This window comes from Symphalangus syndactylus, chromosome 19 (genome assembly GCF_028878055.3).
Source record: "Symphalangus syndactylus isolate Jambi chromosome 19, NHGRI_mSymSyn1-v2.1_pri, whole genome shotgun sequence".
Lineage (NCBI taxonomy): Eukaryota > Metazoa > Chordata > Mammalia > Primates > Hylobatidae > Symphalangus > Symphalangus syndactylus.
The window spans coordinates 32,622,269-32,639,912 of NC_072434.2; the positions used below are offsets into that span (position 1 = coordinate 32,622,269).

The 17,644-nt window shown below is 34.6% G+C and overlaps 1 protein-coding gene across 6 annotated transcripts in view; it reads left to right on the plus strand.

Annotated features, from left to right (window-relative positions):
• The window catches only part of BRINP3 (BMP/retinoic acid inducible neural specific 3), a 378,045-nt gene extending 362,451 nt beyond the window's left edge, over window positions 1-15,594 (plus strand). For all 6 annotated transcript variants that reach the window (XM_055233832.2, XM_063613754.1, XM_055233830.2 and 3 more), the window contains one exon: window positions 14,215-15,594. In XM_055233832.2, the coding sequence (XP_055089807.1) occupies window positions 14,215-15,331 (1,117 nt within the window). In that variant the 3' untranslated portion in view covers window positions 15,332-15,594. The remainder of the gene's footprint in view (window positions 1-14,214) is intronic.
• The last annotated feature ends 2,050 nt before the right edge of the window (window positions 15,595-17,644 follow it).

Genomic DNA, 17,644 nt, shown 5'->3' on the forward strand with positions numbered 1-17,644 from the left:
ACCAGGCCCCACCCCTAAAACTGACGACAACATTTCAACATGAGATTTGGGTGGGTGCAAATATCCAAACTGTATGACTGGTATAATCTAAGTATTTTTAGTGAAGAAGCATAGGATGCCTGAGGCTTCAGGTAAAACGTAGACTGTTGAAGCTAGAAAGAAATTTAAAGATATTCTGGCAAAACCTAGTTGGCGTTATTAGTGAAAAAATGTATTCCAAAAGAAGTTAATATATCCTCAAATCACACAGCTTTGGAGTCCCCAAACCATGGATTGGACAGGTCCCATTTCATATCTCAAATCCAGCCATTGTTCTATCATGTTTGCAATATACTAGAAATATGCACCCTGGTTTTAGTTTTGCCACTAATTGATGGAGGACTGGAGTAATTTGCTATTGTTATTTCAGCTTTCTCATTTATAAACAAGAGTATAGTTCTACCTAATTTTGACTTATTTTGACTCAACTCTATTTTTCAGTAATTCCAGATATCTGGAAATGGGTAAATGTATAGAAACTTACTTAACGTCTCCTTAAAGGAGACACATGCTGTTTGGTTAACTAATTAGCATAATTCTGTGAAAGATTGGGATTATGTTCTTCTTTGTCCATATATTTTAAATGGACTGACTTTTCGGCAATGGGACTGACAAGTTGTTTCAGAACTTTATGTTCCACAATCTTCGCCCTCTCTAAATAAAGATAATAAACTCAAGTGACATCGCATAATTGTCCAAAGATGGTTAGGAAGAAGAAGGAGGAGCAGCAGGAGAAGTTAAGGGAGAGGGAGGATGAGGAGGAGTGGGAGAATGATAATCAATTGACTTAATCAATTATTAATTAAGGATGAGGAGGAGTGGAAGAATAATAATTAGTACATAGGGACTATGACCATGGTTATAATAATAATCAATTGATTATTGCTTTTTTATTATCTTAAAATATTTAATTGGTAATATTTGTACATATTCAAGGTGTACAATATAATTTGATATGCATATACACTGTGTAGTATCAACAGTTATCACAATCTAGTTAATTAAAACATCCTTCACCATCCATACTATGCATTCACCCCCCACAGTTTATTTTATAGCTGAAAGTTTGTACCATTCAATAATGCTTTCATGAAGAAAAAGAACTACATCATTTTCTTTTAACATGAAGCCCTGCGCTTTGAATACTGAAATGAAAGTAGGTTTGATTTAATCCTGAGTTCTTTCCTGGGGAATGTAATGTTTCAGTACAATTCTCACCAAAACAACTTAAGGCATTGATATATGTGTCAGGTTTCTTCCAATTTAGAGGACTAGGGACATGCTAAGCTTCAGATCATTTACTGGAGTGATTTATGTGGGAATAAACTAAAATGAGGAATAAAATATTCCTTACAAGAATCCAAATACAGTTAAGAAGACACTGAAGGGAGACTTTTGATTCTATAGAAAAGGAAAAAGTACACATTGGATTAAAAATTCAGTATGAACTTATTAATTTACAAATTGTTTTTCAAAATCCAACACTGTAAATGTATTTTTCTAAGCTTTTCAGTGCAAAAACAAAATAGCATTGTGAAAGACAGAGTCTATGCTACTTGCCTCCTGTGGTGCCATGGTCAAGGAATTCATAATATACTAATGCATAGAAATATTTAATGATTTCAGTCTCATTTCAGTTAATATTCTATCATTATTTGACATTAGAATATATCCTCATAAATCAAGCAAAAAGCATATACTCTCAACATTAATTTGACATTGTTGCAGGAACACTGTGATATGGATTGCTGAGGCTGAAAACACATACTTAATTTTTAAAAGCCTTTTCTTTACATGCCTCCAGGTTTTATCTTCAACAAGCACTAAAAAGCTTTCAGGTATAAGCAGTCATGCTTGAAAGATCCACATTCTCTCCCATGTTGTTACTACTTTTTTTGATTGTTGTATTGTTATATGTTTTTACTCTGTTTGGTGAAAGAAAATCACCTGTCCGTTGAGTCAATAGGCTCAGCTTCCTCTTTCAGATTTTCACCCTTTTATCTATTTATTCCACAAAAGTTCAAAATATTTGGCCTGCTTGGCTTTCATTTTAGAGTTGCTAAAAACAAGTTAGTTTCTGATATATCTTCCTCTAAACACTGTTCTGAGACTCAGTATGCAAATCCATTCAAGTTGTTTCACCCCTGGAACACTCCTCCAGTCCTCCAATCTCCATTCACAGAAGGTTCTTAATTTTTCTTTTTAATATAGGAAGAAATTGCTTCCAATGGTCCCTCAACTTGTTTTCAGGGCCAATTATCCATGATTTACCCTCCTTTCCCCTCAAGTTTCCTTATGTTTGTGGCTTTGAAACGGCAAGATGGCTCCTGCAGCTTGAGACCTCATGTCCGTTTTCAGGGTGAGTAGCAGAAGGTAGTAGAGTGAGCCATGTCTGTTGACGTAAGGAGTAAGAAGCAATCCAAGACTCTCCCACATTAGACTTCTGTTTGTTTCAGAACTGTGTAACATAGCTACCTCTAACTCTAAGGGAAACTGGAAAAGTTGTTTTATTTTGGCACATTGTGTTGAAGAAAATCAAGGTCCTATTAGCAAGAATAATAGACCTGTGAATATTGCATAGGCACCAATGGCAAATAACGCACCCACTCTTAAATTACATATCACGTTGCTGTTTCTCACTTACCTCCTCAGATTCCCTTTGCCCCTTACACAACCAGATACTGTAACACTTCAATATGTATAAAGATGACCTACTAATTAAAAAGAGAATAGAAATATTTTGAGTAAACTATTTAAATAAGGAGGTGATTACCATCAAGTCCAAAGTAATTCCCTTCCCCACTGTCCCAATTAAAGTTCTAAAGTTCTTTTTTTTTTTTTTTTACATGGAGTAGTCTTGCTCTGTGGCCCCGGCTGGAGTGCAGTGGCCTGCTCTCGGCTCACTGCAAGCTCCGCCTCCCAGGTTCACGCCATTCTCCTGCCTCAGCCTCCTGACTAGCTGGGATTACAGGCGCCCAACACCATGCCCGGCTAATTTTTTGTATCTTTAGTAGAGACGGGATTTCACCGTGTTAGCCAGGATGAGCTCAATCTCCTGACCACGTGATCCAATTAAAGTTTTAATAAAACAGTGTATTCTGGTTCATGATAGTTTTTTGACAAGTTTATCTTGTGCTGGAAGAATCATGCATTGTGATTCAAAGGGTTTACATAATAATTTAATTTCCAAAATCAAAGGCTACTTGGTTTTAGCCCTGTGTCCATTCAGTTTTTGTAATTTTTTTTTCATGGAATATAGATGTAACCTAAAAATCTATTCCTAATGGCCAAAAACATCAGCTGAGGTGAGTTGACCCTTTCTTAGTTTTTAGGCTGGTTGAATAGAAGATCTGAGATATCCTGATTGAAGTCACTTCAGAATTCCATTTATACTACAGGACTCCCACAGTCATCTGGCGTTAACATACTCTATGATATATGTGTTTTAGTAGAGTGTACTTGGCTAAACTGTAGAGAAACTATAAAATATCATGATGATATTAAGATGTCAGTATGAGTTACATGCCCATCTTACTTTGTGTTGCTTCATCCAGAGAAAGTAGAGCAGCTCACATTTTTTTCCAAAGCTTATCTGGGCTGCCTAAAACGTTTCAGACAACTCTCACCTTAGAAGGGTGTGAGATTATAATTACCTAGAAAAATATCTTTTCTCAATATTTTTTTCACAATATTTTATGTGCCTTTCTTGTGCTAGTAACATGATAGATAATAGAGTGGTTGAGAGCATGAGTTCTACCTCATTTTCCGAGACAGACTGTCCTGTAACTTATGAGGTATCCGGTGTACCTTACTCTCCCTACTTACAACTGGAGACAGTTATAGCATTCACCACACATATTAGTTGCAAAGGCTAAGTAAGCATTAATATACAAAAAAATGTTTCATAGCCCATCGTGTACATAGTGAGTTCTCTTTATTGTATTAGGGTTCTCCAGAGAGACAGAGTCAATAGAATAGATATATACAGATATACATACACACATATGAAAGGGGACTTATTAGAGGAATGGACTTACATGATTATAGAGGCTGAGAAGTCCCACAGTTGATCACCTGCAAGCTGGAGAACCAGATAATCCAGTCATGAGGCTCAGTCCAAATCTGAAAGCCTCTGAACCAAAGAAGCCAATAGTGTAACTCTCAGTCTGAGACTGAAGGCCTGAGAATCTGAGGGACTGCTTGTCCAAGTCTTGGAGTCCAAAGGCTGGAGAACCTGAAATTCAGATGTCCAAGGGCAGGGAAAAAAAAGAGCTTGCCAGCTCTAGAAGAGAGTATGAATGAGTTTGCTTTTCCTCTGACGTTTTGTTCTATCCAGGTCCTCACTGGACTAGAAGGTGTCTGCCCACATTGGGTGAGAGCACATCTTCTTTATTCAGTCCACTGATTCAAATGGTAATCTCTTCGAGAAACACCCTCACAGGCATACCCAGAAATGATGCTTTTCCAGCTATCTGCATATCCCCAATCCAGTGAAGTTGACACCAAAACTTAGCCATCACATTGTATACTTATGATTATTACTTTATGGTGTACATGAGGAATGTGTCAATAGGTTGATGGCTCTGAATACTGGAGAGATTGTGACTCAGACCTCTAGTAGGTGCATAGTGAAGATCTGGTAAACTATGTCTAGAATGACTTTTGTTAATCCTTGGCTTGATAATTATATATGATTTTATAAGGTCAAACTATTTTTGTTTGAACAGGTATTTAATCTACATATCATATGTAAATATATGAAAAAATGAAACTTTTCATATCATGGTTTTAGCAATTATTTACATATGATGTGGCTTCTTTTTATCCTCCAAAGAATCATTTTAATATCAAAAGACAACACATGATAAAAGCAATACACAAATACAAAAATAAAGATAAGTTAACATAACTTTGTAAACAAAAAAACAATAATATCTGACATCCAAATGATTTCAAAGTGGATTTACTGTTCAAAAATTACATTAATGCTGAACTAGAAACACTAAGGAAAAAACTTACGGATTTTCTCCCTGCTAACTGAACAGATGAAGCTCTTCAAGTAACACAAATCTCTATCTTCCTGCCAGCTGATAAAAGGCTCTCATTTGTATTGTTGTGGTTTACCCCACAAGTAAGAGAGAACAGTGTATTTTGAATACCTATTTGATTTGTGTCATTGCTGATATCATCCAGAGACTCATTTTTTTTTTCCAATCAGATGATATTTTGGTTAGTGAGAAGTCTTGTCACTGAGGTGAGGGAGATGGTCTACATTTTGTAACTTTCTCTGGAAAACCAAGGATTAAATATTTGTTTTCTATGTAGATGTGAGATAGTAATTTAAGTTAATTCATCATTGTTTGTAGTCTCATCTGGAAAATAATGTGGCCAAAGATGGCTAGGCATACTAAATTGCTTCTGTCTTTAGAACAGTCATTTGATACATTCTGATTTTATTTTCTGCAAACATAGTGTAATATTAAATTGTTAGAAAAATTAGGAGATAATACCTATGTACTCTTCTTCCTGAAAAGCAAAGTCAGGTGAAATAGGACCACATTTTACTGTTTCTATTAGTATTTTAAATGAGCCGACTTTTAAAGTTATGAATTGTCATTCCTTAAACCATTGTACAAATTTTATACCAGAGTGTGCACACACACACACACGATTTGCTTATGCTCATAAGAGGTAACATTTGTAAGGGCCACATAACCTATTATTTCCTGGTGATTTTGTGGTATCTCTATTAATGCAGTTATGATTCTGAGTTCAGAATTTTATTTCAAGCACTAGAAAATGTTAATATAAAGCTCTTGCATTGTAAGTGTGACTTGGGTGACATTTTTGATCAATGAAGTTCACCTATCAAGGATTCCCAGAAGGTGATATTATCTTGGTGTTTTATGTTTTGTTTTGTTTTTTAATGGCCCAGTTTCTGACAACTATTCAGCTTCAGTATTTCCATCTACATTAGCATTTTAAAGATGATCCATTTTGAAATTACATTTTAGTCTATGAAACTCCTAAACAATAATATAGAGTCTAGAATGCCATGTTATTTGATGACATAGCTGTCACATGACTTACAATACCAGAAATCAGATTATTATTTTCCAGATCATAAATTCATTAAAAAAAATTCAGTGCCATAATTATTTGATTTTCCCCAGTATGAGAGTTTTTAAGAGTGTTCACTGTTACATTTTCTCACCAACGTAAGTCCAGGTCAATTTTGATCTAGCAATTTTGTTTGGAGGGGTTGGGAGAAAAAGCACTTTGTTAGTCTCCAGGGATTCTAGTGTAACAATATACATTTTCTTCTTTCTTAGGAGATTACACTCCAATTAGGAAAGCTAACATATAGACAAACACAGATACTATCAGGAATGGTATATTTTTGTTGAAATCACTAGATAAGAATCTATTATACAACACTATATTGTTATAGAGGGCTTGATTACAAATACAGTGATATAAATAATAATTAATACACTTGTCCAAAATAGTAAGTCATTGTAAGTTACATTGTTAAGGAAGATCATTTAGGGTAAGAAAAATTGAATTTAAATCCTGAGCTGGCTAAGAAGAGGAAAAAGGCCATTCGATTCTGTAAAAGAAAATTCCATGTAGTTGAAATTGTACATGACATATTTAGGAGGGTAACAAGGACAGATTTGTAAGTGTGGAAAATATGTTATCGAGTAATGACAGCTAGATGTTGTCAGAATGTAAGGGCTTTGAAGAAAATATTTTATTGAGTAATGACAACTAGATGTTGTCAGAATGTAAAGGCTTCAACATAATTTATATTTTTATATGAAAGGTATTGGGGTGTCATGCAATCAGAAATTGATCAATTTAAGTAGATTAGATTGGCAATACAAATCTAATAAAACTATTTTTAAAAAACTACATTCAAGATTTTCAGAAACCAAATTCTTGCTTTAATTGAGACACAAAGGAATGAGCTGATATTCAGCTCATTATTTTTTATGATAATAAAATTGTGAAATAAACATATGTTTTATATATATATAATCATTTTCATTATATATATGTGTGTGTGTATATAGTTGTTTTCTCTCACAGGATACAAATGATGTAGCTGGGTTGATAATAGTGACCTGGTGTAATAAATATTATGCGGGGGTGAATACCAGGATGTTATAAAAGAACGTAGGAGAGGCCTGATGGCTCCTATTTGCAAAATAGTTGCATGTATCCATATTCCTCAATCATACTAACCACTTAACAGCATGAACTTGCCTATAATAATAATTTTTAAACCTTTTTAATGTATAAGATTTAGTGAAAAATATATTTCAATTGACAGTAAGTAATCTTTGATAGAAAATTGCATGTGTATGCTAATTTTTAAAATACATGTTATTTTTGGTAATTTTTTTTTACTTCCAGAAAAGTAATTGTGTTTATCTTTGTGTGCCTCATGTTTCTCACTTTGACTGTTGATGTGTTTCTTTTTATATTGTATGTTGTAAGTGGAAGAGAGATTTATCTATTGATTTTTGAACTACATTATCAAATGCAGCATAGATGTGGACAGAAAACTTCTATAGCTCTCTGAGAAGTAAGCAGATTTTTCTGTGTACACCACTTAACCAGATGAAATAATAAATTATTTGAATTACATCAGTTCATGATGATAAGAAGCTGTGATTCTGGAGAAATAGAGACCAGGGATATACCTTTAGCTCTGACACTTACTAGCTGCTAGATCTTGGACAGGTTCTAGTTATTTAAACTTTTTAAAACTTGTGTGTTTATTTATAAGTTAGGATAACAAGCATACTTATATCAGGGAGTAGTGAGAGTTGTGACAATGAAATAATCCTTGTAATATAACTGTGCACATGAGAAAAGCTCAATGAATGTTAACATCAGCTAATATTATCTTTAAAATACAACCTACACATTCAACTGCTTCAAGCACTTATTCATCGCCTTCTTGCAAGGCAAAATTATTAGTAGATAATTGAATTTAGGTTAATAAATTAAAGTGTGTGTGTGTGTGTGTGTGTGTGTGTGTGTACTTTCTTGAGAGACTCAAAGTTGAGGGATCTTTGAAAGTGACATTTCCCTTTCTCAGAGTGTAAAAGTATTTCCAAGAGTGAAACTGTTGTGTGTTAGGAGTGTCAACATCAGCCCTAGGCAATGCTGCCAAAACTGAGATGGCCACAGCAAGAGTCTAGAGAGACAGTGACAGAATTTTATTTGGTTTTATCTGTCTGTGACTGAGCTAATAATCAGCTTATGCTTGCTTAAATGGTGTGGATGCCTAATTCCAAATTTATATTTAAAGTGTTCACGTCTGAGAATAACAAATCTATGAAGGCTGAAATAAAATAGCCTAACCATAAAAAAGTGCTAATCTTTAACTTCAAAAAGATTCTGAAATTATATTGTTTAGGTTTTAAAGTTTGGATCCACATTGCACAGATTTTGAGAGCAATAAAGGATTAGAAGGTTGGAATAAGAGACCTTTGAAATAAGATTATTACTGCTCAGAGCAGATTTAACCATGAGACGAGGTAATTGTTTTTCTACCAACATATGTTCTAATACTTCAGTGCAAAGCGTTACACATCTAGAATGTCTGTCCTGAATTTGAGCAATATTGTTTTGCATATTTTTGAGGGTTTCAAAAGGATCACAAAGAGGTCATACAAGTATATTTAAATACAGTCTTGATCATGTTATTAAAATGGCATCTATTTTTAAAAAGGTGAAACACAGGGATATAGTGTAATACTATGCATGAGTGCATGAATTGTTGAAGATAAAACGAAATGTTCCATCTTCTGAGAAAAAAAAAAAGTGGCTATAATAAAGAAAATGCCACAATATCTTTAAAAGATGATAGTAGGAATAACATTCATAACAGGAATAAGAGTTTACATTTATTTCCTGTTTATTCTGTGCACAGGCATTCTTTTATATGCTTGACCTGCAACTGTGCTTTAATTCTTAGCACAACCCTATATTTAATTCCTATTTTCCAGGTGAAGTAAATGAACAGGATTCGAAGTGGACAGTCTGGCTCCTAAGAAAATGATCTTAAGCGAATATAGTGTATTGTCACTCAAGAACCTAAATGTTACATCACAAAAAACAGTTATTGTATCTTTGATGTTGTCCTGCTATGGCAATAAATGACTGTTTTCCCTGAGGTTGTTAAGTGCTTCCATCTGCCCCCTCCCTCACTCCGTTATTCTGTGAAACAAAACTTTCAACACATATTTAAAAAATAATATTTAGATTTTTTCCTCTGAGTTTGTCTTCATTCTAATGCTTAATAGATATGTAACTAAGTCATTAAAATAGATAAGGTTCAATTGTATTCAAATTTTAAAAGGGGGTTAGCATTTACAAACTACTGAAAGGAGATGAAATTAAAAAAAAAAGAAGTGACTTGCCCCAGACATGAGAGATGTTCACCAAACAGTTAATATTACTGGACCAGAACAGAAGTGATGTACTATGATAGGCTTTAGTGTGTGGCTTATTCTTCTTATGTGTAAAATTTCTACTACAGTTTATAAATTTTATTGTACATAGTTGCCACAGAGCCCCAAAATGCATATAAATTAAAAGCCATCTGCTGTTGTCCTCTTCTCTCCAGAACTTTCAACTTTTCCTTACCTTCTTGTAGACATATTCCTCCATATTGATGGTTAGCTGGTATTTAAGGAATCCCTAATAACAGTTTTGGGTTGTTGATTTACATACATAATGGACCTTGCAACCTCTGTATATACATAATAGTTCTCTGGGACTGCATATTTTAACATGAGATTCCTGAATCCTACCCCTAGAAATTCTTATGTCTGGGGTGGGGCCCAGGAACTTGGTTCACCAATCATACCTACCATCTTTAATGAGAGAAATAATCATATCTTAAGTTGATTTTCATTAAAACAAAAAAAATGTATAGTCAAACATTTCATTCATGTTGTTTCACTATGAGCATTTACCAAGTGTAAGACTCTGTCGTAGGTGGGTTTTACGTGTTACATCCTTTCATCCTGGCAACAGATCAGCAAGTGAAATCAAAGTTCAACACATTGGGACCCAGAAAGCTATTGATAGTCCACAGTCATGCAGAATCATAATTTGAACAAATATTTGCTTGAATTCCAAAGCTTCTGCTGAAGGTTAAAGAGGCTAAGTAACTTGTCACAGGTCACAGGGTAAACTATGGCTGTGAAGTCAGATATTCATACTCCTACTCTAGTCCTCTTTTGGCACATGTATAATGTATATCCTGTGGAGAAGAGCAAATCTTAAATAAATGGAAAATATTATAGATTGAACAAAGATGACTAGAATAAACAGCTGTCTAAACATTTCAAACTAGTATGTCACATGATTTCTCAGTGATATAAACATTAATGACCTTTTAGCTAATGATTAATTTTTCCAGTTAAATTTTAAGTGAACTCCAGAAGGTATTTTTCTGCTCATAATTCTTTTGCCTAAAAGATTTTTGAGGAATTATTTTCAAAACGTAAACTCTTCCTGATAGATAAAGATTCTCTATATCCTTGAATTGGTCCAAATCATGGTATTTATCATGTCAATTGCTTTTTTAAAGTTTGCATTCTAGTTGCCTTCTTCTGTTCCTCCATAATCTGTAGTTCCTTCACTATAATGTATTTATCCCTCCCCTTTCCTTAATTTCTCTCTGTCTTCTTTCTCCCTTCCTTTTTTCCTTCTTTTATTTAGAATGTTTACTGAAGTATTATTAAACAGATGCCAGGAATATTGCCACATGTTTGATAAAAAACAACAGAAGACCTACTTGCCACCCATGTGGTCACAATCCTTAGCCCAAGTAGACCGTAAATAGTGTGTCTAACGAACGTGTATACATGAATAAAATGTGGCTTCTTTTATTTATGTTAATACTTAAGCATAAAAAGAAAGTGGAAATACACCTGATACAAACTAATTTTGAATTGTTAGGACATTTGTCTCCAAAATTTTTTTACAGTTTTAAGATAAAGTGAGGGGAGCTAAATTTTACCTTGTTGGGTGGGGGAACCAACTATGTGAAAAATTCATCATACAATTCTGAAATTTGCTTAATTTTTGACTGCTGCTTTCACTAAGATTACACAAGTAGTAAAGAAAAAACAGGTAACTAAATTTCTTCTTTCTTGAAAAATCTATTTCCTCCTTGTGGAATGTAGCAAAATAGTCAAAAGGTAGGTGCTAGAGGAAAAAGGACACAAAGGAGCAAGTAAGAAAATCTACATACTATCTCTTTAGTCCCAGGGTACCAGAGCTTTGGCAGTATGCTGAATTATCAGTATTCATACATGAGAGCTGAAACCCAAGAAGCTGAAATCCAACAGCTGAAACGCTTTCCTTCCATAATGTATTTGCCAGACGTGCAAAGGATTAAAAAAGACAGAAAGCTGGAAAAAGTTCTTGCTTTTCTAAAGTGTCCAAATGATTCCTTCTACAGTGCCCTACTTTTGTGAGCTCTATCTTTGCCTTAGGTCTATTAATTTCATTTTTTGTTTTCTTCTTATGATTTGGAAACATGATTAGAGCTTGCAGTGGGAGATGAATTGGCTCAAGGAATTAATTCTTTGGTTTCGGGGAAGAAAATATAATTTTCATCTGGATAGGATGTATATTTTATGTAGTTTATATTAGATATACATAAATAAGAACTGAATAAAGAAGCAAAAACAGGAGAGGACAGAGAAAGAGAAAGGTAGCAATGAAAAAAGGAAGAAAGAAAAAGGAAGGTGTAAAGGAGGAAAGAATGTGATTGAGAAAAAGAATGAAATGGCATAAACATGTCAGTAACTGTAAATGATGAATCTGTAGTATTAACATCTGCATTCTAAGACTGAATACAGAAATGATTAATCAAGGTATTTTGTAAACCAGCAATAGGAAGCTTTTTGCACATATATTCTGTGGTGAGAAAACAAGGAACCACAGCAAGAGTAGCAGAGACACTCACATATTGATGTAATGTTTATGAAGTGCCAAATAGCCTCACATTTTTGTTATTTCACAACACACTGGGCATACTTTTGGGAGAATTTTTGAGAGAATTTATCTTAAAAGTATCTAGAGAAATTCAGAAATGAATTATCTTAGTCCACTTTATGCTGCCATAAGAGAGTATCACAGACTCGGTAATTATAATGAACAGAAATGTATTGGCTCAGGTTTCTGGAGTCTGGAAAGTCATGATCAAAAAACTGGCATCTGGTGAGGGACTTTTTGCTGCATCTCATGGTGGAAGGGCAAAGAGAGGGCAAGACAGAGAGCAAACAAGAGCCAAACTTGCCCAATTATAAGAAACTAACTCCCAAGATAAGGGCATTAATCTGTTCATGAGGGCATTTCTCCAAGGACCCACCATATTCCATTAGATACCACCTCACAATATCACTGCATTAGCAATCAAGTTCCCAGCACATGAACTTTGGGGGACATATTCAAACCATGAATCTAATAGGTTTAAGATTTCAATCAGTGATTTTCAGTATAAGAAATAATTAAAAGGAAAATGTCTTATGGTTGGCTTAGATTTGATTTATTTTTTTCTTTTATTCTGAGTATATACAACACAGTTGCATTTAGAGAAGCTGGACAAGAAAGGCTTTTGTATGTTTTTAATTGTGCAAATGTCAAATAAAGTGTTGTATTACTTTACTACCTGCTACTTCAAAGCTAGGATTTTCCAAGTGTATTAAATGTTCAGTTTAGGGTTTAAATTTCACTTAAAAATACACTTCTTAAGAAAATGTTCCTTTGGCTAATCCATGCATTTTATTCCATATTCAATAAATATTAAAGGCTTGTTATCTCCTGGCATTCTACTGGGCACAGGTTACGTAGCTATGAAAGAAAACATACAAGATTTTGGCAAATGGGTATTATGTGTAATGAGAGAAACAATATAAATAAGTAAATACACAGCAATACAAAATCTTAAGCAGAAAAAGGCACTATGAAAAACTAAGTAGATATTTAAAGGATTGAGTACAACATATATATTTTGCAGGAAATCCAAAATGTATTAAATGTGAACACCAAAAAGCATAAGAATACCAAAAATGGAACTGTTGTATATCTACTGTGAAACAGACACTTTGCAATATTCTAAGTACATGCATAGAGTTTGACGCTAATTTATTTCTCACAAAATCTCAACATGGAAGATATTACTATTCCCATTTTTCATATGAGAGAACTGTGTGTTACAGAGGCTGTGCAACTTTTCCCATGATCATACATGCAGTATGAGAAAGCAACAAACTGAAAACAAGGAATTGTATTATACATTGCTCTTCCCTCATTATTTTACTGGTTTTAAAACACCAAAATAGTTTAAATAACGTGAGAAAATCTGAAAAGTGAGATTTGAAAAAGGAATCATGATTAACCTGATGAGAAAAAAAAGTTAATGACTCAAATCAAACACATTAAACTAACACACTTACCCCTTATTGAAGGAGCTTGTTGATTTTAATGAGATATTTTCAACTATTTTCTTGAGCAGCCTGTAAGAATAAACTCAAACATGTTTTAATATCTCTTTGAGTGGGTACTTGTTCTTTCAATGTTGATGACAACCCTAGCATCTAAATACACTGATTGACAATTTAGAGCTGTTTGTTTTTCTTTCATTTTTCTTTTACTTTCTATTCATGCTTCCTGCAACACTAATGGTCTATAAAGCTAAGAGTAAATGAATGAACAATCACCATTTATATGCTCTAATTCTCCTACAGATATTTTATGATAAAACCACTTACCTTTCTTCTTCTTGTTATTTCAAAATAATAATGACCCATTTTTATTTACAATCGTCTTCCATGTGCACTAATGAGATAGCATGCAATCTCTTTAGAAGATATCACATATTTAGAAATATATTGCAGTTCAGATCAAGTATAGCTCTAATCTTGTTTTGTTCAATGATAAATGGAATATACATACACGTGTGTGTGTGTGTGTGTATTATATAGTATAATTATGAGCTCTATGAATCTTTTATTTCATTTAAATTACTGGCTGGAGACGACCTGAAGAAATGATAGTAAAGATTTCAGAGCTAAGGTTTACTGCAGTACACAAAATATCTTTTTATTTATGTAGATTCGTTCTGTTTTGTATTTCTAGAACCTCAACTTACTGGCTTACTCGCATCCAGTCTTTTCTCTACTGCAATGAGAACGGCCTCCTAGGCAGCTTTTCAGAAGAGACGCACTCGTGCACGTGTCCGAACGACCAGGTGGTCTGCACCGCGTTCCTGCCCTGCACAGTGGGAGATGCCTCCGCTTGCCTGACATGCGCACCAGACAACCGCACCCGCTGCGGCACCTGCAACACCGGCTACATGCTCAGCCAGGGGCTCTGCAAGCCTGAAGTCGCCGAGTCCACCGATCACTATATTGGCTTTGAAACTGACCTGCAAGATCTCGAGATGAAATATCTGCTGCAGAAAACGGACAGACGAATAGAAGTCCATGCCATTTTTATCAGCAATGACATGCGCCTCAATAGCTGGTTTGATCCCTCCTGGCGTAAGCGGATGCTCCTCACCTTGAAGAGTAATAAGTACAAGTCAAGTCTGGTCCATATGATTTTGGGTCTCTCTTTACAGATTTGCTTAACTAAAAACAGCACCTTGGAGCCAGTGTTGGCTGTTTACATCAACCCCTTCGGAGGCAGCCATTCTGAGAGCTGGTTTATGCCTGTGAATGAAAACAGCTTTCCAGACTGGGAGCGGACTAAGTTGGACCTCCCCCTGCAGTGTTATAACTGGACATTAACTCTGGGGAACAAATGGAAGACATTTTTTGAGACAGTACACATCTACCTGAGGAGTCGCATCAAGTCCAATGGCCCCAATGGTAATGAGAGCATTTACTACGAACCTCTGGAGTTTATTGACCCTTCCCGGAACCTGGGCTATATGAAAATCAATAACATTCAAGTGTTTGGCTACAGCATGCACTTTGACCCTGAAGCAATTCGGGACCTGATTTTGCAGCTGGACTACCCCTATACTCAGGGATCCCAGGACTCAGCACTTTTGCAACTACTAGAGATCAGAGACCGTGTAAATAAACTCTCCCCACCTGGTCAGCGTCGTCTAGATCTTTTCTCTTGCTTGCTTCGTCATAGACTCAAGCTGTCTACTAGTGAGGTGGTGAGGATCCAATCTGCTCTGCAGGCGTTTAATGCCAAATTGCCAAACACAATGGATTATGACACGACCAAATTATGTAGTTAACCATAAATGTCAAGCACAACCCAAAATCTTGAAGGAGTTTTTACAGTGCTTTTGTGGAACAGTTTATGTTTGGAAGAGTAAATTTAAATTGTCTTTTCAATATCTGTCTTATATCAGTCAATAACATTGGATGGCAATTTACACACATGAACTTGCTGACAATGAATATATTATACTGCAGTTTTGGTTTATGAATGAAATAAATACTGACACCAGTCTAGAAGACATTCTACTTTTTACAATAAATTTCATTTGTAATTTTATATGTTCCATGGCAATGCTTTTGTGCATTACATCCTCTAGAGGGAACATAAAAAGATACCAATAAAATTTTGTAGCTGAACAGTTATTAAAAAGAAATGCTGTGGGATTCCTTTTTTCCATGAAATGAGTTCTATTTTGATATAGTTTGTTAGAACCTGGGGAAAATTCACCAAGACTTTTTAATGGAAATATTTGAAGGTCTCTTTCAATTATCTTTATGGAAAACCCAAGTAGGTGGGATACTTACTATTCAGTTGTTTTTTATGGTTAACAGAACAACGACAGTAGTATGTTTATTAACTGTATTTAGGAAATCAATACTAGAGACACAATTACAATTAAAGTACTCAGATAAAGTAATTCTCAAATAACAGAACATTTCAGCAAACATACAGAAAAATCAGTGTGATAATAAGGCATGTCAAGGAGAAAGCAAACCTTTAATTTCCTTAACAACTTGCTTGCTTTCTCCTTCCCTTTCTACATTCTAGGAACCAGTAATCAGCACACTTGGTACAATTATTTTAATTTCAAATCCTGAAAACCTAGTTATTCCAGCACTTTACCAGTGTCAATAAAACAACATTTCTAGAGTTCAGAAATTGTAAGGTAATGGTATAAAATAAATGTTCAAATACCTAGTTCAAGTGTAAATAGATTTGTTTCTCTCAGAGAAGCACATATTACTAAAAATATTTTGAGGAGAAAATTATTTCAATATGAAACCAATTTTAGTTCAAAATTTTGGTTTGAAAGTTGCTTCCATTTACTCGTGAAATAATACTAGATATATTATTAGTTGTTCTTTTCTATAAACTTGAATTTCATTTGTGTTTAGCTATGTGACTGTATCTGTAAAATGTGTTTTTTGCAATTTATCACTCAGCTGTAGTCTAAATAACTTATAAATATTTTCTTATTACTTAACCAAATCCATTGCCCAGACCAGGCCAGCTTTCCTGTTGGTCATGAAGGCATTTCTCAGGGCACAGAGAAAGAACCCCATTGCATGGATGAAAAAAAGAACAGATAGAACAAAACATTATAATAACAGCCATTCTTGATTCTTGGGTTGTTTATTTTTAATTCCTAAGCATTTAAGAGCAAAAGACAGTTCAGACAGAAAATAACCAATACACCATAAGCAAATAATTGTTCTTCCAACCTAATATATGTGTAGCTGAATGTCTTACTTCAGTTAGCTGATTTAAAAAAAAAAAAAACTACTTTCTGTTATAGTAGGTCATTCAACAGAAAATTTACATTAGTATTAAACACCATCTTTCTGGTATCATAGAAAATATTCCTTTTGTTTAATTCTGACAATAGCACAGGTTATAAATTATCATTCTCATTTTCTTGGTGAAAATAACAAAGGCTCATAGTGGCTTGTCAAGCTCCCCAAGATCACAAACTAAGTTGAAAGATCAAGATTCCAGTATAGACTTCTCTGGAACAAATTGGTCCTCTTTTTATTGCACCACTGAGCATTCAATGAACCATCACATTTCTGCATTTAATTTCATTTCATGCAATGGCTTATGGTGAAACAGGAGTAACTTAAGAAATTGAGGTCTAAATCAGTTAACGTTATATGACACACACACAGTACATCTAAAACATTATATAAAACCAGCATTGATCATACACAATTAGTAATCCACAAGGTGACCAAGCTTATCAAACATAGACAATATGTTTGAAAAGACACAGACTGTAAAAGTCAGAGTTGCCTTCAGGACCTTTTCGAGAAGAGTCTTGAAGGTCCACCTGTCCAGAGCCTTTGACACCCAGAAACCATCTGAGCAACATGCACAATTACCAATGGGCTCTGAAGAACATTAATTTCATTGTACTTAAAAGAAATTGTCAGGAGTGCTATCTCTTTTATTGCACAGCTAACTTATTTCTGGCCGCCATGTGAGAGAGAAGACCCATGACCACAGGTAAGAAAGTTCATAACTGGAGTCTTATCCTGGGACTCCTCATGCCTGGTGAGTGTTGTCACAAAGGTCCTATTGAATAAGATAAAATTATCTTAGCTCCAAC